At 46.7% G+C, this 24,230-nt stretch overlaps 1 protein-coding gene across 5 annotated transcripts in view; it reads right to left on the reverse strand.

The window, feature by feature from the left end:
• The window catches only part of ECE1 (endothelin converting enzyme 1), a 146,251-nt gene that overhangs the window by 48,982 nt on the left and 73,039 nt on the right, over positions 1–24,230 (reverse strand). For 3 of the 5 annotated variants that reach the window (XM_029066457.2, XM_029066459.1, XM_029066455.1), the window contains 2 exons: positions 8,726–8,867; positions 3,253–3,465 (listed from right to left, as the gene is read on the reverse strand). In XM_029066457.2, the coding sequence (XP_028922290.1) occupies positions 3,253–3,465; positions 8,726–8,867 (355 nt within the window). Of the gene's footprint in view, positions 1–3,252; positions 3,466–8,725; positions 8,868–8,973; positions 9,177–13,437; positions 13,562–24,230 lie in introns of those variants that run through there. The other 2 variants (XM_029066461.2, XM_029066456.2) reach the window with 2 other exon arrangements.

Here is a 24,230-nt window from a genome sequence, read left to right on the forward strand (position 1 = left end):
AGCTCCTGATGGCAGGGAACATGTCTACCAACTCTACTGCAGGGTACCTAGGACTAAGCCCCTCTTTTCCTCAGTTCCCCCTTCCCTCCCCCTCACCCCATTCGTTCCCTTTGCTCAACGCCCCCTCGCCACCCCATAGCACTTGTGTATATATGTACATATCTATAACTCTATATTAATGTCTGTTTATTTGTTTTGATGTACATGAATATCTGTAATTCTATTTATTTATATTGATGTCTGTTTACTTGTTTTGATATCTGTCTCCCCTCTTCTAGACTGTAATCCCAATGTGGGCAGGAACTGTCTCTCTTTATTGCTGAATTGTACTTTCCAAGAGTTTAGTACAGTGCTCTGCACACAGTAAGTGCTCAATAAATATGATTAATTGAATGAAGTGACTTGCCCAAGGTCACACAGCAAATGACAGAACCAGGATTATAACCCATATCCTCTGACTCCCAGGCCCATGCTCTTTCCACTAGGCCAAGCTGCTTCCCTGTCAAGCCGGAGAAGCCACCGGAGAGGCTTCTAGCAAGCGCTTAGTACAGTGCTCTGCACACAGTAAGCGCTCGATAAATATGATTGAATGAAATGAATGAATGAAATGGCTCTCACCTCAATGCTAAATTTAGCCACCCAGGCCAATGTCTGGTACGTGTGGGCTGGAGTCAAGGTAGCCCACGGAGACAAACTCCCTGGGGGGCTGACAGTTTCCAGCAAGAGGCTGGTCCCCCTGCCCGAAGAACGCCTGGGTTTCCTTGGTAAGCGAGCGGGCCCCCTTCCCTCCGAGGCCAGGATTTTCCAGATCCTGACAATAGGGAAGGCCTTCCTCTTGGACTCCTGGGCTGCTCCTGTGGAACAAGCTGGCCTTCTGGGGAGCTGCATGACCTTGGTTACTCAGTGTGCAAAAATGCTTCATAAAACTGCCAGTTTTTAGATGAAGTGTGGAGGTCAGAGCCAAGGGGAACTAAGGGGGTTAAGAAAAATAAACATCGGAAAGAAAAGCTGATTTTCTCTTTGAGCTTGTGACCATTGGTTTTGGATACTTTGCCTCATAAGGACTGCAGAACAGGAGAAACTCCTATCCTTTGGGTCATTCCTAACAATAATAGCAATGACTTTTATTGTTATTATTATTGTATTTGTTAAGCTCTGTGTGCCAAGCACTACAACTAAGCACTGGGGTAGATAAAAATAATCAGGTAGCACAGTCTAAGTGAGAGGGAGAACAGGGATTGAATCTCCATTTTGCAGGTAAGGGAACTGAGGCACAGAGACATTAAATGACTTGCCCAAGGTAAATGGCAAAGGCGGGATTAGAACCCAGGTCTTCTGACTCCCAGACCTGTGCTCTTCAAGGCCATGCTGCTTCACTCAGCCTGAAGACTGGAAATGCTGATGTTTGAAAGTGCCGAGTCCTGATGATAAGAGTGATTCCTGTGAAAGCGTTCCAACAGGGCCTACTAAGCAAAGAAATACTGTCTCTCTCTTCCTGGTCAATCAATCAATCAATAGTATTCACTGAACGCCTAGTGTTTACAGAGCACAGCGTCTGGAAGAGTACAACAGATTAAGTAGACATGATTCCTGCCCTCGAGGAGTTTATAATGTAGCAAAGGGGGGAAAGGGTAAACATTAACGTAAAATTACAGGGAAGGGTATGACAAACACAAAGCTGGAACGATGCAAATCAGTCAATCTATAGTATTTATTGAAGGCCTACTTTGTGCAGAACACTGCTTTAAACTCTAGGGAGACAAAAACCCAGCCCTCAAAGAGTTTACAATGTAGTGGATGGTAAGGGCCTTCATTGGTTTTGTTTTTTGCATTCACATGCTAGATCTCATTCCCGTTTCACAGCTTGATGCCTCTGTCTCATCTTATGCTGTCGAGTCATTTCCGACCCACAGTGACTCCACGGACACATCCGCCCTAGTTCTAGTAATTGCTTGAGGAGGCTTATAAATTCATATAAAATTACCAGCCTATGCCCAAGCTTTAGCCATCCGCCCTCCCTCGTGGAGTGCTCGGACAATGAAATAGAAGCTGAGTTCTTTTCTTCTTGCCCGGCAAAACAATTGTTACCTGTCCTTGGGAAGAGGATGAATGGCTCAATCCATGGCCGTTCTGACGGAACTAGGATGGTGGAAGGAGGACCAGGGCTTGGTTTACTGACCAGTCAGTCAATTACTGAGCAATTACTGCGTGCAGGACACTGTACTGAGCACTTAGGAGAACAATATAACAGAGATGGGAGATATGATCCCTGCCAGTAAGGAACTCACAGTCTAGTGGGGGGAAATAAAAATTAAGTGCTCGGCACAAAGGACACAGAAACAACCGCAACATCTTAAATATTAGAATGGACAACCAGAAGGACAGCTGTCATATGGCTTGGTCAGTAATCTAATGCTGCGGCTGGAGACCACAGAGTGAGTTGGATGGACCCTCATCAGTCTGACCCAATAATAGCAGGGTTTTTGTTTTTCTGCAAAGTTGCTCTGTGTCTCCTGTCATAGGCCAGCTGCTTTCCTTTCTCCAGACATCCACTTGGGAAAAAACCCCAAGAGTAGCCCTTCTGAGCTGAAACTCTGCCTAAAGATGCCTGCAACCAGCTGGGCCTCACTCTGTGGATGGATTAGGGTTCTAATCCCAGCTCCACCTCTTGCCTTTGTGTGATTATGGACAAGTCACTTCACTTCTCTGTGCCTGTGACCTCATTTGGAAAGTGGGGATTAAGAGTGTAAACCCCATGTGGGACATGGATTGGGTCCAACCTGATTAACTTGCATCTACCTCAGTGCTTGGTCCTTAGCAAGTGCTTAACAAAGACCATTAAAAAAAACAACCCAAAACTAAACAAAAAAAACATTCTCTGGGCCTCAGTTTCCTCACCTAAAAAATGGGAATTAAATATCTGTTCTCTCTCTCCCTTAGGCTGATGGGCAGGGACCTAACTTGACTGCACTGTATGTACCCAGACTGGACACTTAAATGCCGTTATTATTATTATAGTTCCCAGGAGGTCATGTCCTCTAAGGATGTGGTTGTGAGGTGGCTATCCTGTGAAAAACTGGTTTTGGCCATTTAGGTGCATCACCACTTCACAGCTGGGCCTTCCCATCCCTCCCCAATTTTCTCGATTCAAAGTCGGCTTCATCGCTGTCCAGTTGAACTGGGGCCAGATCCAAGCCTGTCCCAAGGTGGGCCTCTCAGCCCGTCCTGACCCCGGGTGGAAAGACAACTCACCCAGGAGATGCTTCATGATGGCCTGGTTGTGCTCCCAGAGGTTGTTGAACGTCCCCCACCGGGAATGCCCATCGGGCACGGGGTTGGCCTTGATCCAGCCCCCGCAAGCATAGCTGAAGAAGTCCTGGCACGGGTCCACCGACTGGTCCAGGGAGTTCAGGATGGAGCTGGTCACCGAGATGCAGGCTTCCTTCAAGCACACCTGGGGTGGCCCTGACGAGAAGACAGAGACAGAGGGGGGAAGTCAGACAGAGGAGCTCTGGCCCGGAGACCTCAGAAGAAGCCGGCCGGCCCATGCTTAATAGGGCCTGGACCAAAGGCTGCAACCTAAAGGCCACAGTGGCGTTCTCCAGCCGTCAGGTTCCGGACCCATATGTATTAGAAGACATCATTCTTTCCCATTAAGCACCTGGAAGGCACTGTCGCAGCAGGATCATGCCGTTTGCCTCTCCTAATTGCTACCTATAGTAATTATCCCTTACAAAGCCCCGGAGGGAAGAGGCTGGCACAATTTATGAGGCCAATGAAGCTAAAAGGGGTGAAAAGGTTGCCCGAGCTCTCCCAGTCAGTCTCTAGTGAGGACCAAATCCTTCCAAGCCTGTAAAAGACACAAATGCCCAAAAGGTACGTTCTTGTCCACCTTCCCTGCTTGGCAGGCAGCGCTGATGGTAGAGCAGAACCAGGCTGCTGGCAGGAGACTAGCTTCTCTGTGTCTCAGTTCCCTGATGTGTAAAATGGGGATTAATGTTGGTATTTGTTAAGCGCTTACTATGTGCCGAGCACTGTTCTAAGCGCTGGGGTAGACACAGGGGAATCAGGTTGTCCCACGTGGGGCTCACAGTCTTCATCCCCATTTTACAGATGAGGGAACTGAGGCACCGAGAAGTTAAGTGACTTGCCCAGAGTCACAAGACTGGAAACCCCATGTGGGACATGGACTGGGTCCAACCTGACTACCTTGCATCTTCCACAGCACTTAGAAAAGGGTTTGGCACATAGAAAGCACTTAACAAATACCATTAACAAAAAAAGGACATGGGGCTTGCTTTATTCATTCATTCATTCATTCAATAGTATTTATTGAGCGATTACTATGTGCAGAGCACCGTACTAAGTGCTTGGAATGTACAAATCTGCAACAGAAAGAGACAGTCCCTGCCCAATGCTGATTATGGCTAATAACTCATTAGACCTCACTAACCTGAAATTCATGATAAACTGGACTGAGGATGCATCAATCAACCAATGGTATTTATTGAGTGTTTTCTGTGTGCACAGCATTTTACTAAGCACTCAGAACAATACAATATAGTAGGTAGACATGTTCCGTGATCACCATGAGCTTACAGTCTAGTTGGGGAGTCAGAACTTATTATAAATAAATGATCCCCTCCTCCTCCCTTTCCCAGTGTCTATACCAATGTCCAGGAAAGGCAAACATTAGTCAAGTAGTAAGTTTTAGAAAGGCTTCAAGGCTCTACATCACCTTGCCCCTTCCTACCTCTCCTCTCTTCTCTCTTTCTACTACCCACTCCGCACGCTCCGCTCCTCTGCCGCCCACCTCCTCGCCTATCCCGCCGTTGATCCCTGGGCCACATCCTCCCGCGGTCCTGGAACACCCTCCCTCCTCACCTCCGGAACACCCTCCCTCCTCACCTCCGCCAAACTAATTCTCTTCCCCTCTTCAAAACCCTACTTAAAGCTCACCTCCTCCAAGAGGCCTTCCCAGACTGAGCTCCCCTTCTGCTCCCTCTAACCCCCCCCTTCACCTCTCCGCAGCTAAACCCTCTTCTCCCCCCTTTCCCTCTGCTCCTCCCTCTCTCCCGTCCCATCCCCTCAGCACTGTACTCATCCGCTCAACTGTATATATCTTCATTACCCTATTTATTTTGTTAATGAGATGTACATCACCTTGATTCTATTTATTTGCTACTGTTTTAATGAGATGTTCTCCCCCTCGATTCTATTTATTGCCATTGTTCTTGTCTGTCCGTCTCCCTCGATTAGACTGTAAGCCCATCAAAGGGCAGGGACTTTCTCTGTTACCGATTTGTACAATCCAAGCGCTTAATATAGTGCTCTGCACATAGTAAGTGCTCAATAAATACTTTTGAATGAATGAATACAGTACTGGAAATTCTCCAGATGCGATCCTGAGAGGGAAGAGCGCTGCAGTAGATACAAGCTAATCGGGTTGAGTCCCCATCCCACATAGGGCTCACAGTCTTAATCCCCATTTTACTGATGAGGTAACTGAAGCACAGGGAAGCGCAGTGACTTTCCCAAGGACCCACAGCAGACAAGTTGCAGAGCCGGGATTAGAGCCAACGCCTCTGACTCCCAGGCCTGTGCTCTACCCGTTAGACCATGCTGCTCCTCATTAGGTCACGCTGCTTAACAAAGTTGCTTAACAAAGCATACCATTATTTTCACTATTATTACTGGGAGGTTTACTAGCTGTGCCTGGCCTGAGTGGAAGACAGATCCCTGGTAATTGTAATGGTATTTATTGAGCATGACACACTGTTTAAAGTGCTTGGGAAGGTACAATAGACACTCCTGAACACGAGGAGGCCCCAATCTCTTATTGCCAAACCAATCAATTGTATTTATTGAGTGCTTACTATGTGCACAGCACTGTACTAAGCACTTGGGAGAGCACATTGCAATAATAATAATAATCACGGTACTTTTTAAACGCTTACTTTGTGCCAAGCTCTGTTCTAAGCGCTGGAGTAGAATAAATACTATCGAATGAATGAATACAAGTTAGGTTGGGCACAGTCCCTGTCCCACTGTAATCCCTATTTTACAGATGAGGTAACTGAGGCTCAGAGAAGTGAAACGACCTGCCCAAGGTTACACAGAAGACATGTGGCAGAGCTGGGATTAGAATCCAGGATCTTCTGACTCTTAGACCCGTGCTCTATCCACTAAGCCACGCTGCTTCCAATACAACAGAATCAGCGGACCTGTCCCCTGCCCACGTTGAGCTTACAGTCTAGAAGGAGAGACAGACATTGATGTGAATAAATAAAGAAATCAGAGTTCTTCAAGCACGCCCAGTGAAGAGGCAGGTGTTAGTTTGAGAGAAGTGTCTACAGATCTCCAAACCTCAGAGGGATAAGATCTTGGGTCTGGAGTGGGGAAGGCTTATCAACATCTGACGACAAACCTCAGCAAGAAGGTGGCAGGGAAGGGCACGTGGAAAAGCGGAAAACTTAAATGTTTCACCCTGAATATTTTCAGGGCTGCTGCCACAGCTTTAATTTCCACATGGGGCTTTTTCTCAAGAGCTCTCCAGACTTGTTTGACCTTCCCATCTATTTCACTGGGAAAAGGGTGAGTCCCAGGATCTTGGCTTGAAGGCATCCACTGTATCAGCAAAGATTGCGCAGGCACAAACAAGGAAGTCAGATGGATTCCTAAGTCTCAGTTCTTATCGGTTCCCTGTGCTTTTTTTCCTCCTGCCTCTAAAAGTCACAAGAGTTTCTTTTGTGCTTCAGATAAGCTGTGGATGAGAAGCTAGTGCTAATTGTGTTGGGAACAGTGTTGCAAAGCACCTGTAGCTTCTCAAAGAGGAGGTGTTAGAAGAATGTGACTAAATATGTACTCAGGGATCCAGACACAATTTACAGGTCGGGGATTTCAACGGAGGATTTGCTGTGATCCTCATGGTGTTGATTCTGACACAACTAGTGCCAGCAGTTGCTGGTAATGAGATTAGATGTTGACATCTAGTTTGGTAAGCAGAGAACATGGCACCTTTTCATAAAGTTAACTAACAGGTAAACAAGGGGTCTGCACTGCCAACACCCAAAACCCATCCTAATGACGGGAGAAGTGACTTTTTATGGTATTTGTTAAGCGCTGACTATGTGTCAAGCACTGTTCTAAGCTCAGTGGTAGATATAGGTTTATCAGGCTGGATACAGTCCCTGTCCCACATGAGGCTTACTGTTTAAGTAAGAGGGAGGAGGTCTGAATCTCCATTTTACACTTGAGGAAAGTGAGGCACAGAGAATTTAAGTGACTTGCCAAGGTCACCCACTTTTCTCATATTCTACATGATAAACACGGGGCCTAGGCAGTTAGAGGCTCAGTACTTCAAAACAACGGCTTTTTGGACTACTGGAGGATGGATAGTCACCTGCTCTGGCTAGGACTCGTCCATGTCCCCGGCATCTGGGCCCTGATCAATCGATCCTACTTACTGAGCGCTTACTGTGAGCAGAGAACTAAGTACTTGGGAGAGTTCAAAATAACAGAGTTGGTAGACACACTCCTTGCCCACAATGAGATCACAGTCTAGAGGGGGAGACAGACATTAATAAAAATAAATTACAGATATGTTCCTAAGTACTGTGTGTTCCCTGCTCACAACAGTGGTTTCGGGAAGCAGTGTGGCCTCATGGGGAAAGGCATGGGCCTGGGAATCAGAGGACTTGAGTTCTAACCCTGTCTAGTGACTTGCCTGCTGTATGACCTCGGGCAAGTCACTTAATTTCTCTGTGTCTCCATTTCCTCATCTGTAAAATGGGGATTAAGACTGCGAGCCTCACATGGGATACGGACTGTGTCCAACCTGATTAGCTAGTATCTATTCCATCACTTAGCACAGTGCCTGACATATAGCAAGCATTTAACAAACACTGTTAGAAAACCCAAAAAAAGCAGTGGCCAGGGTCTTCCTCTCAAGTGTAAGACTCATTGACCCTACTGACCCATTAATAGGGTTGTAGTGGGAGAAGAGAGAAGCTAGGTCAGAGGGAGAGAGCTAATTCTTTAACTGGGTCCCTCAAAGCGAGAGAGGAAGTCTCTGGTCTGAGTCTTACTCTGGCTTGATATGGGTCCTGACTGCCAATCTACCCGTGGCTTAGGGTCAATTCCCCCTGCAAAAGCTGAAGGAGAAAGATTCCAGCCACCAATCAATAATATAATAGCAATAATAATAATAATGGTATTTATTAAGCACTTACTTTTTTCCAGGCACTGTTCTAAGCGCTGGGCTGAATAGAAGCAAATGGGGTTGGGCACCGTCCCTGTCCCACATGGGGCTCACAGTCTCATTCCTCATTTGACGGATGAGGCAAGTGAAGCACAGAGGAAGTGAAGTGACTTGACCAAGGTCACACAGCAGACAAGTGGGGGAGGCGGCATTAGAACCCATGACACTCTGACTCCCCAGCCAGTGCTCTATCCACTGTGCATATTTATCGAGCACTGCGTGCAGAGTATTAAGCACTTGGAAGAGTACAATATAACAGAGTTTATAGACATTTTCTCTGCCCACACTGAGCTTGCCGTCTAGAGAGGGAGACAGACTTTAATCTAAATGAATTATGGATATGTGCATAAGAGCTGGGGGACAGGGGGAGGGGTGACTAAAGGGAGTGAATCTAAATGCAGGGGCAATACAGAAGGGAGAAGAAGAAGAAGAGGGACGCCGTTCCGTCCCTTCTGTGTAACTTACTTGTTTGGTACTGGATTACCAGAGCTGACACGCAGGCCAGCAAGGCGGCTGCTAGAGCCACGGTCAGAACCACCAGGCGTTTCTCGATGTGAGTTCGCTCTGTCCAGCAGCTCCTGCTACTCCTGGAACCTCGGAAGTTCACCTGGAGGGAAGCCCGAGAAAGAAGAATTTCACCACGAGAGATTTTTCCCCGGCCATCATCTCCACCCTCGCCGTACGTCATTCGATCGTATTTATCGAGCACTTACTGTGTGCAGAGTCCCGTAATCCAACTCACTGCTGCTGGAACAGAGCCGGAGAGACATCTGCCCCACTCTCCCACCTCGGGTCTGTCTGGTTCCCATGGAATCAGCCCTAATCCGGTAAAATAATCTCCACCCTTGATCGGCAGCTCACAGATGCCAGTGGTTAAGCTTAGCAGGGCTGTGCTTTATAATGACACCCGATACAGGTGCAAACAAAAACATTTTCTCATTCCTCCGAGGCCGGGAAGGAACAGGATGTTTGAACTTGAAGGCTTTCGGTGCTGATACCACTGAGCTCTCCGTCGAGCATTCACCTCCCCAAATCTACAAGTTACTGATCTGGATTCCTGTGAGGGAAGGGTGGGGATGAGGAGAAAAGGGAGAAGCAGGCCTTTCCAGCCTGGTCCCTGGTCCCATTGAGCCGACTCTGAGCTAAACAGGAAGGGAAACACAATGGGGGGAAGTGCCCTCAGCTCCCCCTCTGGAGAGGTGAACATGGTTGAGGAGTCGTCCCCTATCAGATCCCAGAATGCCCCATTCTGACCCTGCACTGACTCAGGACCAGGCGACGGGCCACGAGGCGTTCACCCGGCATTGCACCACAGCCTCGCTCACACTTGATTGCTTTCTGTCAACAGACGGTGACTGCTCAGTGACCCTCTGAGGAACAGGGTGGGGTCCGCCCTCCCCTGCACCCCCAACTCCTGCCCTGAGTCCACTCTGCGGACCGGTCAAGGGGACCATCTCGGCCTGCTCGCTCTTCCCTTGCCCGGTCCGAGAGAGCCCGCAGAGCCTCTCAAGTGCAGTCGTCTGATGCCAGGAACCCCATTAATCCATTCATTCGGTCATATTTACTGAACGTTTGCTTTGTGCAAAGCACTGTACTGAGTGCTTGGGAGAGCACAAAATAACAACATATAGACACATTCCCTGCCCGGAGTGAGCTCACAGTCTAGAGGGGGAGATGGACATTAATACGCATAAATAAACAAATTAACCCCAGTTGGTGCCATCTCCCTGGCTGCTGTTTTTTTTTTAATGGCATTTGTTAAGTGCCTACTACATGCCACTCTACTGAGCACTGGGGTGGACCCAAGCCAAGCAGGTTGGACAGAACTCTGTGCCACATGGGGCTCACAGTCTAAATCCTCATTTTGCAGATGAGGTAACTGAGGCCCAGAGAAGTGAAACGACTTGCCCAAGGTCAGACAGCGGACAAGTGGCGAAGTCAGGATGAGAACCTGGGTCCTTCTGATTCCCAGGCCCCTGCTCTAACTCCTGGGCCGCAGGACATCGGGCTGGTAGAAAACCCCAAGCACTGAGAGCTTAGAAAGGTGATCTACTGCCCAGATCGAGCAATAAGAGCAAGAGACACCTGAAACAATTCGAAGAACACCTGCTTTTCTTGGCAGCCTGGATTCGGTGCTGGGGGAATGATCTGTGTTGCGGTTGTCAAGGTTCTTAGGGCGGCTGCGCTCTGACATGTACGTTACTGGCCACTGGTTGGTATCTGACCTCCAGGGCCAGGGACCGGTGCTCAACTGCCTCTTCCCGCTTCCAGGCCCTTGCAGAAGGGTGAAACAATCAGAAAGGAACTGGACCAATGCAAAGGGAAATAACTGCATCAGTTCTGCTGAAGAGGAACTCGGTTCCAAGATTCTGAAAGAGGAATTGAGGTTTCCTGTTTAGAGTAAAAGCGATTTTCGATAGTCATCCTTAAATTGAATCACGTATTTTGGTGGAACCTGATCTGAATTCATGTGTTTTCTCATCACCTGCCTCCTTGCTTCAGATTTTATACCTCATGCAGTGCTGGAGATGCTGAAGATGTGTTTCCACAGAGTGAGAACACCCCTAAATTATATACATTCTCACAGTTGGAGAGATCCACCAATCAACTGTATTTATTGAGCACTTACTTTGTGCAGAGCACTACAGAAAGCCTAAGAGATGGCTAAGACTTTTTTTTTTTTTAAAAAAAAAAAAGGCATTTGGTAAGGGCTTACTGTGTTCCAGGCATTACACTGTCCTGGGGTAGATACAAACTAAATCAGGTTGGACACAGTCTATATCCCACTTGGGTCTCATAATCTTAATCCCTATTTTAAAGATGAGGAAACTGAGGCACAGAGAATTGAAGCGACTTGCCCAAGATCACAGAGCAGATGAATGGCGGAACGGGGATTAGAACCCAGCTCCTTCTGACTCCCAGACCCATGCTCCATCCACTAGGCCACGCTGCTTCCCTTCAACAAGCTTACGCTTCCGATAACCTCACCTCTGCCTTGGATGCAAAGCTTCAACCCTAGCTCCTCAGCTCCAAGACCCTGGATCGCTAATTTCCAAGCAGTTAAAAGACCCCAGACCCAATAGCTTCTCAGTAAATATGAATGATAATGGTGGTAAGTACCTTCGGAACAGGGATGTGATCAATGAGTCCTTCAACTTGGGCTTCAAATACCACTTCCTACGCAGGAACTCCGCATGCCACTGCTTTTTCAGTCTAGCTCACATTGCTCTTTTCCCCGACAGGGTCCCTGTGGGTGAACCCTTGGGAAATATACAGCTGCTGGAGATTTCGGGTTTGTAAAAGCCAAACATTGGAGTAATAAGGCAGTCAATATTGTTATCTGGATAGTCTTCCTGATCAGAGGGAGATCTGGTTTGTCTGCTGCCAAAATAGGCATGGTAATGCTTTAGAACACCTTATTCAACCTTCAGAAGACAGTATAAGAAGCCCTGGGGGCTCTTCCTCTTCCACTCGGGGTGGAGATTCAGCTTCTGCTGCCTTGGGGTACGACTTGAGTAGAACCAGTCAATATATTGTGTGTTCTATGTGCCAAGCGGTGGATCAGGTACAAGTTCTAGAGCCCGCTGTGGGTGGGGATTGTCTCTCTTGCTGAATTGTACTTTCCAAGCGCTCAGCGCAGTGCTCTGCACACAGTAAACTCTCAATAAATACTACTGAATGAATGAAGCTCGAGTCCATATGAGCTCAAAGCCTAAGAAGAAGGGAGATCAAACAGCTACTTCTTTTCCATTTCACAGAGGAGGAAGCTGAGAGATTAGGTGACTAGTCCAAGGTCATAGAGCAGACCAATGTCAGACCTGGGACTAGAATCCAGGTCTCCTCTCTTCTGTACCCATGGTCTTTATTATTATTAGTAATAGTAACAATAATATTAATTCATTCATTCAATAGTATTTATTGAGCGCTTACTATGTGCAGAGCACTGTTCTAAGCGCTTGGAATGTACAAATCGGTAACAGATAGAGACAGTCCCTGCCTTCTGATGGGCTTACAGTCTAATTGGGGGAGACAGACAAAAACAATAGCAATAAACAGAATCAAGGGGATGAACATCTTATTAAAACAATAGCAAATATAATAATAATGATATTTGTTAAATGCTTACTACGTGTCAAGTGCAGTATTAAGCACTGGGATAGATATAAGATAATCATGTTGGACACAGTCCCTGCCCCACATGGGGCTCACAGTCTAACTAGGCGGGAATAGGATTTAATCCTCATTTTACAGATGAGGAAACTGAAGCATAGAGAAGTTAAGTGACTTGCCCAGGATCACACAGCAGACAAGAGGCAAAACCAGGACTAGAACCCAGATCCTCTGTCTCCCAGGCCCATGTTCTTTCCACCTGGCCACTCTGTTCTCAGCAGGGGAAAATGACCCAAATTTATCTTCCCAAAGCAAATTGGGAAAATGCTGACTCTAAATCAATGGCATAAACCATGAAATTAAATTGGAGTTAAATTGAATTAAAAACTCAAGAGTCCACAGAAGGAGTAGCCTGAGGAATTTCCAAATTGGATCATTACCTTTAAAACATCACTCCTTCTCTCAGCACCACTGGGCTAAGGATGGCTCCTTATAAACCCATTAGCCCTCAGGGCTAGAGGTGCTTACTCTATATAGGTGTGGGGCTGGAGATAGTCTGTTGTTTTTTTTGGTAATGACTTTTGTTAATTTCTTACTATATGCCAGGCACTGTACTAAGCACTTGGGTAGATACAAGTTGAACACAGTCTATTTCCCATACAGGGCTCACAGTTTTAATCCCCATTTATACGGATGAGGTTACTGAGGCACAGGGATGTTAAGTGACTTGCCCAAGGTCCCACAAGCAGACAAGTGGCAAAATCGGGATTAGAACCAAGGGACTCTGACGGTGCTCTATCCATTAAGCAACATTGTTTCCCAGGTTTCTCAGCTGATTCTTCTAGGCCTTTTCCCCATACTGTGGTTGGAGGGGAGGGGGAGAAATGGAGAGAGGAGAAGAGAGAGTGAAGAGCAGCTGGAAGGCCACCACGACTGGAGGACTTCTTGGATTTCCCAGGAAGCAGCCTGGAGTGCCCCTCTGACAAGGAAAAAAGTATATCGGCTGGGGGCCAAGGAGGGGTTGGTCCAGGAAAATCCCAGGGCTTATCCCTCCTATTTGTCCTCACCTTGAACATCTTCACCTCAGAGCAATCTTCCGAGACACACCACTGAGCTGTATCGAAGGTGGGAGGGCAGCCAGAGACAAAGGAGCAAACCCACCAGAAGGACTGTGGGAGCCTCCACCCTTCGGCTGTTGTTAGATTCTGGAATTCCAGGGTCTGCTTCGGGGGAGGCAGGGTGAAGCCTCACTGATGTAATGTTTCACCTTTCCTACACTCTGAAGCAACTATCCTTCAGCCTGCGCTCTACTGGACAACCCCAGCCCAGGATCAGAACTCCTGCTCCTGATGCTGACCATAGGAGGGAGGACTTTTCTTTAAACCCGAAGATTTCCCCTTCCTCTTCCTTTCAGGTGAGGCTGCCAACTCCAATGAAGTCAAAGTTGGTCAGCTGGTGCAGAGGCCCACAGAGACGGCTGTTGGTGCTGATTGGTGAATTTCTAGGTTATTTTGGCACCTGACTGACAAGAGGACCAGAATGTGTGAAACAGTGTGGTCTGGTGGAAAGAGCCCGGATCTGGGAGTCAGAGGACCTGGGTTTTAATTCCAGCTCCTCCACCTGTCTGCTGGGTGACCTTGGGCAAATCACTGACTTTTCTGTGCCTCAGTTCCTTCATCTGTAAAATGGGGACTAACTCATACCCACTCTTACTTAGACTTTGAGCCCCGTGAGAGTCCGGGATTTGTCCGATTTGATTAACTTGCATCTACTCTAATGCTTGATACAGTGCTTGGCACAAGGTAAGCATTTTACATTGACCATTTTAAAAAAAGCTCATTTCACACCAAAACATCTATAGAAGAACAGACTTGTGGGGCTGAAAGACACTGGTTTTTCCTCTGAGAGAATGAGAATCTATCAATCCAATGGTATTCATTGAGTTCTTATGGTATGCAGAACACTGTACTAAGCGCTTGGGAGGGAATAATAGTATTGGGCAAAATCGTTTGAGGAAATGGAGCCTACTTTGGTTTGAAACATCAACAGTGAACTCCATAGAAGATATCCCCCAAATCCCAGGAAGAACCAGCCTCATATCCAGATATCCCTGAGACTGAAGCTAGAGGCAGCAAGAAGACAGCTGAACTCCAAGCTCTGCACCTTCCTTGCAGAAACAAGGGATTACCAATCGTGGCCAGTAACCGAGTCCAAGAATATAAGTGGATTAAGCGGCAGAGAGTCCGGGCCGGTGGGAAGAAAAACAAGAGCCAGTCTCCCCCAAGAGCTCACGCCCCAAAAGTCAAAGAATGATCACCGCCATAGAACTGGGGACTGTTGAGCAAGTTTAAATTCCTACCGGCCCCGGGAACCCACAAGTTCCCATGGGTTTTAGAAGAGGTGGGAACAATCGTGGATAAATATTCAATTACAGAAATGATTGCTTGTCTCACCCCAGTTTAGGGCAGGAACAAGTTTGGCAGGCGAGGATGTGTGGATGGTGTGAGAAAGCTTCAGGTAAGCCAGGTCAGGGGAGAAGTTGAGGGGAGGGGGGCAAGGGCGTGGCCTAATGGATAGAGATTTGAGCTGGGAGTCAGAAGGACCTGTGTTCTAATCCCAGGTCTGCCACTCATCTGCTGGGTGACCTCAGGCAAGTCACTTAGCTTCTCTGTGCCTCAGTTACCTCATCTGTGAAATCGGGATTAAGTCCGTGAGCCCCACAAGGGACACGGACTGTGTCCAACTTGATTAACTTGCATCTACCCCAGTGCTTAGAATCGTGCCTGGCATACATATAGTAAGCTCGTAATAAATGCCATAAAAAATACCATAAAAGAAGAGTTGGGCAAAAACTCATTTACCAAGAATAAGTCAGAAAATCATGCTTAGAGTATGCTCCCCCAAGGGCAGGGATCATGTCTACCTACTCTATTGTACTCTTCCAAGCTTTTGGGATCTCTCCAGGAGGCCTTCCCTGACTAAACTCCTCTTTCCTCTTCTCCTACTCCGTTCTGCATTGCCCTGACTTGCTCCCTCTGTTCTTTCCCCCTCCCAGCCTCTTAGCATTTATATACATTTCTGTAATTTTTTAAATATTAATGCCTGTCTCCCCAACTCTAGACTATAAGCTCATTGTGGACAGGAAATGTGACTGTTTATTGTTATACTGTACTTTCCCAAGTGCTTAGTTCAGTGCTCTGCACACAGTAAGCACTCAATAAATATTACTGAATGAACGAATGAATGAATGTTCTCTGGTAGGGGCCAATCAGAGCCAACTTTACCGTAGAGGCAGTCGAGGCAATTGCTTTGGCTTCTACTCAGCCAGGGGATGCCTCTCTTTAGTCAATCGATCAATGGTATTTGAGTGCAGAGCACTGTGCTAAGCATTTGGGCGAGTACACTATAACAGAGAAGCAGCGTGGCTCAGTGGAAAGAGCACGGGCTTTGGAGTCAGAGGTCATGAGTTCGAATCCCAGATCTGCCACTTGTCAGCTGTGTGACTGTGGGCAAGTCACTTAGCTTCTCTGTGCCTCAGTTACCTCATCTGTAAAATGGGCATTAAGACTGTGAGCCCCACGTGGGACAACCTGATTCCCCTGTGTCTACTCCAGCGCTTAGAACAGTGCTCTGCACATAGTAAGCGCTTAACAAAAACCAACATTATTATTATTATTATTATTAACAGAGTCGGTAGGTGCGTTCCCTGCCCACGAGGCGCTTACAGTCCAGAGGGGGAGAAAGACATTAATATAAATAAATTACAGATATTTACATAAGTGCCGTGGGGCTGAGAGCGGGGTGAATAAAGGCTGCAAATCCAAGTGAAAGGGCAATGCAGAAGAGAGTGGGTGAAAAGGAAATGACTAGACTGTAAGCTCGCTGTGGGCAGGGAATGTATCTGTTTATTGTTATATTGTATTCTCCCAACAGGGCTCTGCCCACAGTAGGCGCTCAATAAATACAACTGACAAAAAAAGAGAGCTTAGTCGGCGAAGGCCTCTTGGAGGAGATGAGCTTTCATTAAGGCTTTAGAAATCAAATTTCCAGACGCAAAGGCTCTTTCCGACTTCTGCAGCTGACCTATCTCGTGACTGAACTGCCTCCCTCTCCCCTTCTCATTGTCCCACGGTGTCTTGAACAGAATGTCCCAATGGCACTAATTCTCCAAGGCAGCAACAGGCCTGGGGTTGCTGTGCATACTGGCTGTGCTAAGTCCAAGCAGCACCTTAAGTCTTCCACAGGACCTCTTGTCTGGCTTCAGTTGGGCAGTGCTGACATTTTGGGAACATATCTGTCACCTTACACTTTTCTAAGATCCAATATCTCCTGCATATCCTGCCCTTCAATTCTCCCATAAGCATTAGTGTGCTGACAAAGGTGTTGACTGGCAGAGATGATAATAATAATTACAGTAATTATTGTAGAATTCTGTTGTACTGTACTCTCCCAGGTGCTTCGTACAGTGCTCTGTACCTAATAAGTGATCAATCAATATCCATGTAAGTGCTCAGTAAATATGACTGAATGAATGAATTAATTGTATTTGGTAAGCACTGACTGTACTAAGCACTAGGTTAAATGCCAGATAATCAGATTGGACAGAGCTCACTGTTCTCCCTCCTACTAATATGGTGAGACCCTTGTGGGACCTGATTATCTTGACTCTACCCAGTGCTAAGTACAGTGGTTGGCATATAGTAAGCTCTTAACAAATACCAGTTATTATAAAGAGGAAGGTGGTGACTTCATCACTCAAGCACTTGGGTATCCAGGCCCCAGTCCTTTACATATATATCTTTACGTTCCACAATAGTTTCCTCCTAACTGTAATTTATTTTCACGTCTGTCTCTCTCCCCTCCTAGATTGTAAATTTCTTGTGGAGAGAATCGTGTCCACAAAATGTATTGTACTGTACTTTCCCAAGTGCTTAGTACTGTGCTCTGTACCCATTAAGCACTCAATTGATCAAGTATTGATCAACTGATTAAATAATTTACATGCACAGCTTTACATGCTATTGTTTCCCACTCCCTGTAACTGATTTGTGACGGTCTCCTCGTTAGACTGTAAACTCCTTGAGGGCAGGGATCGTGACTGCTAATTCTATTGTACTCTTCCAAACGTTTAGAACTGTGCTCTGCACACAGTAAGCAGTCAATATACACTAGTTTTTTTCCCTCTCCCTCCCCTCCTCGTTAATTTTCCACTCGCGAACTAAGGGATGTCATCTATCCTCTTCCCCGGACCCCAGCCGTGTTTTGGGGACGGTTTCTGACATTTGTTCAAACAATTTTGCTGTACTAAGTGGCTGCAAGCATTGCTGTGGGTGAAGAAAAATACTTTTTATTTTTCCTCTGGCAGAAGAAACTGCACAAGTTACAAAGGACCTATTTAACAGCTGTGTGTTGTTTGCATTCAGTTAAAATACAAGTGCCTAACCTCACGCATTAGGTCCAAACCACTTAAGGGATCTTGGCTGCAGTGTGGACAGGAATTTGACGGCTTAGCCCTGGTTTGGATTAGCTGGCCGGTTTTAGTCAGGCGTTGAGTTATAAGTTGCTGAAAGGGAAGTTATTACGTGAAAGGGTATCCCTGACTCTGCATGCTTCTGCCTTTGCTTAATGATGTATTGTGGAGATATAGCTCGTATAGGTGGTAAATATAGAGGATCGATCCGTGTCCTGCCTCCAGGTCATCTCTACGTGGCCGTTCAGCTGGGATCTCAAGCTCGACGTGGCCAGAAATGGAACTCCTCATCTTCCCTCCTAAATCCTCTCCTCCCCTTCACTTTCCCGTCATTGTTGACCACACCATCCGCCTCTCAAGCCCACAGCCTTGGCATTATCCTTGACTCCTCTCTCTCACCCTCAACTGGTATATTCAGTCCATCGCCAAATCCTGTCACTTTTTTCATCATAACATCTCCAGAATCTGCCCGTTCTCCTCTATCCTCAAAGCCACTTCGCTGCCCCAAGCATTTGTCAAATCCCGACTCAGTTATTACACCAACCTCCTTGCAGACCTCTCTTGCCTCCAGCTTCTCCCCCTCCAGTCTCTATCTGACTCTGCTGCCCAGATCATTTTTCTAAAGCAGTGATTTTGCACATAATAATAATAATGGTTGTATTTGTTAAGTGCTTACTATGTGCCAGGCACTGTATTAAGCTATGGGGTGGATACAAGCAAATGAGGTTGGACACAGTCCTTGTCCCAGATGGGGCTCACAGTCTCAATCCCCATTGCTCCCCACTCCTCAAGAATCCTGAGTGGCTGCCCATTCCTCTCGATGCCCAGCAGAAACTCCTGACCATTAGCTTTAAGTTAGTCAATAGCTTTCTCCCACTACATCCTCACCTCAAGTGAAGACTCCTCTCAGGCCGGCCTATTCGCTGGGCCTTGTTCTCATCTCTTTCGCTGTCAACCTCTTGTTCAACCCCTTCTGCCTGGAACTCCCTCCTGCCTTATAGCGGCAAACTCTGTTCTCCCCTGGTCCAAAGTCCTTCTAAAACCACGTCTCCTCTAGGAAGGCTTCCCTGACTGATTGCTCTTCCTCCCACCTTATTTCCCCCCACCTACTTCCATTTGAGGAGAAGCAGCATGGCTTAGTGGCAAGAGGTCGGGCTTGGGAGTCAGAGGACGTGGGTTCTAATCCCGGCTCCAATTGTCAGTTGTGTGACAAGTGACACTTAAGTTCTCTGTGTCTCAGTTACCTCATCTGTAAAATGGGGATTAAGACTGTGAGCCCCACGTGGGACAACCTGATTACCCACCTCAGTGCTTAGAACAGTGCTTGGCACATAGTAAGTGCTGAATAAATACTGTAATCGTTATTATTGAGCACATCTATGTCACCTCGGCACGTGGGTACTACTCCCTACTCACTTTGAGTGCAGGGATCACATCTATAAGTATTGTACTCTCCCAAGCACACAGCCCTGACTGATATGTGCTCAACAAATACCACTGAGTACCTGATTGATCATCTGAGCTTCATACTTACTTTTCAGGGTTCCAATGCAATCTGCCACTTGAAAGCCACATTCTTCAAAGAAACGCATTGCGTTTCACATGAGCGATTCATCATTTGGAGGGTGGTCAATATTAATCGGAGCCTAATCTGTCCAACTGAGAGGGATCAGGTTTTGGGGGGGTTGCACCAGGCTCATTCTTGCAGCTATCAATCAATCAGTGGTAGTCACTGGGCAGTTACTGTGTGCAGAACACTGTACCAAGCTCTGGGGAGAGCACAATCCAAATGGAAGTTAGTAGACATGTTCCTTGCATACAACTAGAGAAGCAGAGTGGCCTAATGGAAAGAGCATGGGCCTGGGAGTCAGAGGACCTAAAATGTTAGCTGTGTGTTCTGGGGCAAGTGACAACTTCTTGGTGCCTCAATTCTCCTGTTCGCCCTCTTACTTAGACTGTGAGCTCCATGTGGGGCAAGGACTGTGTCCGACCTAATTCGCTTGTTTCTACCCCAGTTTACTGAACAGTGTTTAATACACAGAAAGTGCTTAACAAATTCCATTTTTAAAAAAAGTAGTAAAGAGAGCCAAAAGGGAGTACAGTGGAATCCTTCACAGGCTGGAAATCCAAGCTTGGTTTGGCTTTCCCGGCCCGGTCCAGAGGGTGCGGTCCAGGCCTCATTTCCAGGAGATGCTGACGGGTAAATGAAACGGGGTCGTTTCAGGCACGCTCAGCTGTTCCCATTGGTTGCTGGGATATCTGTGGGATCCCTAGAGGGGCATCTGAACTCACCGCATACCCAACCAGCCCATGCAGGACTCTGGGAAACAGGCTAGGTCTAAAATTAATGGAAAGGGCCAATTAGGTTTCACATGAATTGAATCCAAGTCTTAACCTTAAAGAAACAAGCACTAATAAGAGCATGTTTGCTGCCTGAGAGCATTCTGCCATTTAACCAAATGTCAGGCTGAGCAGCACAGCTTAAATGCAAAGTTAAACGCCAAGTTCTACCTGGTTTCATTTATTACAGTCCCTTCTAACTTCATCCTGTTGTCAGAAAGGCAAGATAGCCACTCAAGGGACAAGGGAGGTGTCACCCTCTCAGCTTGGCGGATTGGAAGCATGTCCTCCTGGAAAGATCGTGAGCCTAAGAGTCAGAGGACCCGGGTTCTAATCCTGACTCTGCCTGCTGCATGACATTGCTCTGGGTCTCAGTTTCCCCATCTGTACAATGGGGATTCAGTACCAGTTCTCCCTCCGGCTTAGATTGTGAGCCCCAAAGTGGGACATAAACTGTGTCTGACCCAATTATCTTGCATCTACCCCGGTGCTTTATTCAGTGCTTGGCACGTAGTACGTCCTTAACAAATACCACTATCATAATTATACTGGAAGGAGAACATTTTGGAAGGTCTCAGTTGGATCATTTTTTTTTCCCCCAGAGGATGCGCGTGACTGTGGAGAGTAGGTGATGGGGGAGAGAGTAAGAGGGAAGAAGAGAGATGCACAAACATCTTGTTTTCCTGCCAGCATCTTTCAGGGTCTAAAGTGGGTGCCCTTGGAAACTCTTGGGTTTAGAAGACAACTTCAAATGAAACAACAACCTAAAAGGACTTGTTGTTTTTAAATCAATGCAGTAAGCAATCTGGGGAGGTGACACACAGCTGCTCTTTCCCTCGCAGCAAAGAACAGAGGCGGCGTGGAAGAAGGCACAGTGACTTTCCTTTGTTTTTGAAGCAGTAGGATCAAATGAAAGAGCTAAATATAATTCAGCCTTCTCCCAGGTCCTAGGCTACATCCCCAAACTTCGAGTACTCGGTATAGCGGATAGACATGGGCCTGGGAGTCAGAAGGTCATGGGTTCGAATCCTGGCTCCACCACTGGTCTTTTGTATGACCTTGGACAAGGACTTTACTTCTCTATGCCTCAGTTACCTCATCTGTAAAATGGGGATTGAGACTGTGAGCCCCACGTGGGACAGGGACCGTTTCCAACCTGATTTGCTTGTCTCTAACCCAGTGCTTAGTGCAGTGACTGGCATATAGTAAGTGCTTATCAAATTCCATTATTATTATTAGTCAAGATTCAGCATCGAAACTCACCAGAAACAGGGTCAGCAGTAGTATTTACTGAGCATTTACTCTAGGCAATGAACTATTATAGATGCTGAGGGGAATTACAGGAGAAATGTAACATTAGATTGTAATAATAGTTGTGGTATTTGTGAAGCGCTTACTATGAGCCAAACACTGTATTAAGCACTGGAGTAAATGGGAAGCAGTGTGGCTCAGTGGAAAGAGCCTGGGCTACGGAGTCAGAGCTCATGGGTTCGACTCCCGGCTCTGCCACTTGTCAGCTGTGTGACTGTGGGCAAGTCGCTTCACTTCTCTGTGCCTCAGTTACCTCATCTGTAAAATGGAGATTAGCTGTGAGCCCCACGTGGGACAACCTGATTACCCTGTATCTACCCCAGCGCTTAGAACAGTGCTTAACAAATACCAACATTATTATTATTATTACAAGAGAATCAGATCCCACATGGGGCTCACATTCTAAGTAGGAGGGAGTACAAGTATTGAATCCCCATTTTGAATCTGGAATAGAACCCAGATTCTTTCATCCATTCATTCAATCATATTTACCGAGTGCTTATTATGTGCAGAACACTGCACTAAGCACTTGGGAAAGTACAATACAGCAATAAGGAGAGACAATTCCTGCTAACTAATCCCTGGTTCTAATCCCAGCTCCGCTACATGTCTGCTGTGTGACCCTGGGCAAGTCACTTCACTTCTCTGGGCCTCAGTTACCTCATCTGCAAAATGGGGACTATGAGTATGAGCCCCACGAGGGACAGGGACTGTGTCCAACCTGACCAATCTGTATCTAACTCAGCACTTGGAACAGTGCTGGGCACAGAGTAAAGTGCTTAACAAGTACCATGCTTACTATTACTATTGTTATCATTATAACATTCCTCCATTTCTTGCACTCATCGCTGTCAGGTCTTCTGACTTCCAGGCCTGTGCTCTTTCCACTAATCTACACTGCTTCCCTCAACATATGGCCCTGGATGAAGTCTCAGAGTTCCTTGGGTGAGCTGTATGAGAGGACTTGTACAGAGGCAAACTCCTTATATCTTTAATTAATTTATTTATATTAATGCCTGTCTCCTCCTCTAGACTCTAAGCGCGTTGTAGGCAGGGACCGGGTCTTCCAACTCTGTTACACTGTTCTCTCCAAAGCACTTAGTACAGTGCTCCGCACTCAGCAAGTGCTCAGCAAATCCTCTGACTCTCAGGTCAGTGGTCTTTCCACTCTGCTTCTCTGGATGGCCTCAACCCTTGGGCAGCTTACAGTCCAACAGGGAAGCAAGCAAACAAGACGATGAACAAACAGCTAATGTGTTCAAGGTTGCATACCGGAAAATGAGCGTATAAGCAATAGTAATAATAATAATAATTATGATGGTATTTATTAAGCGCTTACTATATGCCAAGCATTGTTCTAAGTGTGGGGGTAGATATAGATTAGACTATAAGCCTGTCAATGGGCAGGGATTGTCTCTGTTGCCGAATTGTAATTCCAAGCGCTTAGTACAGTGATCTGTACATAATAAGCGCTCAATAAATACTATTGAATGAATGAATATAGTACAGTGCTCTGCACATAGTAAGTGCTCAATAAATACTATTGAATGAATAAGGTAATCAGGTTGTCCCACGTGGGGCTCACAGTCTTAATCCCCATTTTACAGATGAGGTAACCGAGGCACAGAGAAGTTAAATTACTTGCCCACAGTCACAAGGCTGACAAGTGGCAGAGCCAGGATTAAAACCCACGACCTCCGACTCCCAAGCCCGTGCTCTTTCCACGAAGTCACGCTGCTTCTCATAAATGTCTCGTGCCTTGGAGGTTGAAATGGATGGTGTGACCAGAACATGAGTCAGGGAATCATATAGGAGGGGAGTCTGTCACTAATTCAAAATAAGTATCCCCACAAAATTCCCAAGAGCACTTCCTCTGGAATCTTCATTTTGCAATGCTGTCCTCTTGCTCAGAATTGCCAAGGGCTCTCAGACTTCTTGGGAGTCCCCCTGAACCTCCACCTCTCTGAATCCTCCTGAAAGAGTAATGTTTTGATGGGTTCCTCTAGAAAAATTCTGATCCTCAGCTCCTTCAAGCCAGTTCATTGCTTTTATCTGGTTGTTCTCCTAGAAGGTTTTGCAGTTAGCATTTTTTCCAGACCTGCAGCCAACCTGGGCCTGCAGGCAATAGCCTGGTGTCCTTTAACTCAGAAGATCAGTCATAGGAAGGGAGCAACCTACATGTCAGGAAGTTACACTAGGGCAGGGAGGGAAAAGAAAAACTAAGGATTTCCTCAAACAAAGCTGCGGAGCAGCTCTTCTGGGCAGGGCACATCGGGGAGGAGGAACAACAACAATCAATTAATCAATCAACTGTATTAATTGAGCTCTTCTTCTGTGCAGAGTTCTGTACTAAGTGCTTGGAAACAGAGAGAGTTTACAGGCATGATCCCTGCCCACGAGGAGTTGATAATCTAACGGGAAAGGCTGACACTACCATAAATTGCAAGTAGGATGAAGCAACAGAGTTTAAAAATATGTACACATAAGTGCTGGGGCAGAGATGGATGGGAAGAGTGAGTACCCAGTGATTAGGTGACAAAGATGTGCAGAAGTGGCAGTAGAGGGGTGTGGGGAATGGACAGAATTTTGCAGAAGGAACGGGTCAATCGAGGAGTGCCTCAAAGGAGCCGCTGGGAGAGGTCTGACCCAGTTAAAAGGGGTCATTTTTTGTAGGAGGGAAGCGTTCTGCTGTAAAAGCCAAATGGATTAGGTTTCCTGAGGGTTGCCCCAGTTGGCATA

The sequence above is a fragment of the Ornithorhynchus anatinus genome, chromosome 5, assembly GCF_004115215.2.
Source record: "Ornithorhynchus anatinus isolate Pmale09 chromosome 5, mOrnAna1.pri.v4, whole genome shotgun sequence".
Lineage (NCBI taxonomy): Eukaryota > Metazoa > Chordata > Mammalia > Monotremata > Ornithorhynchidae > Ornithorhynchus > Ornithorhynchus anatinus.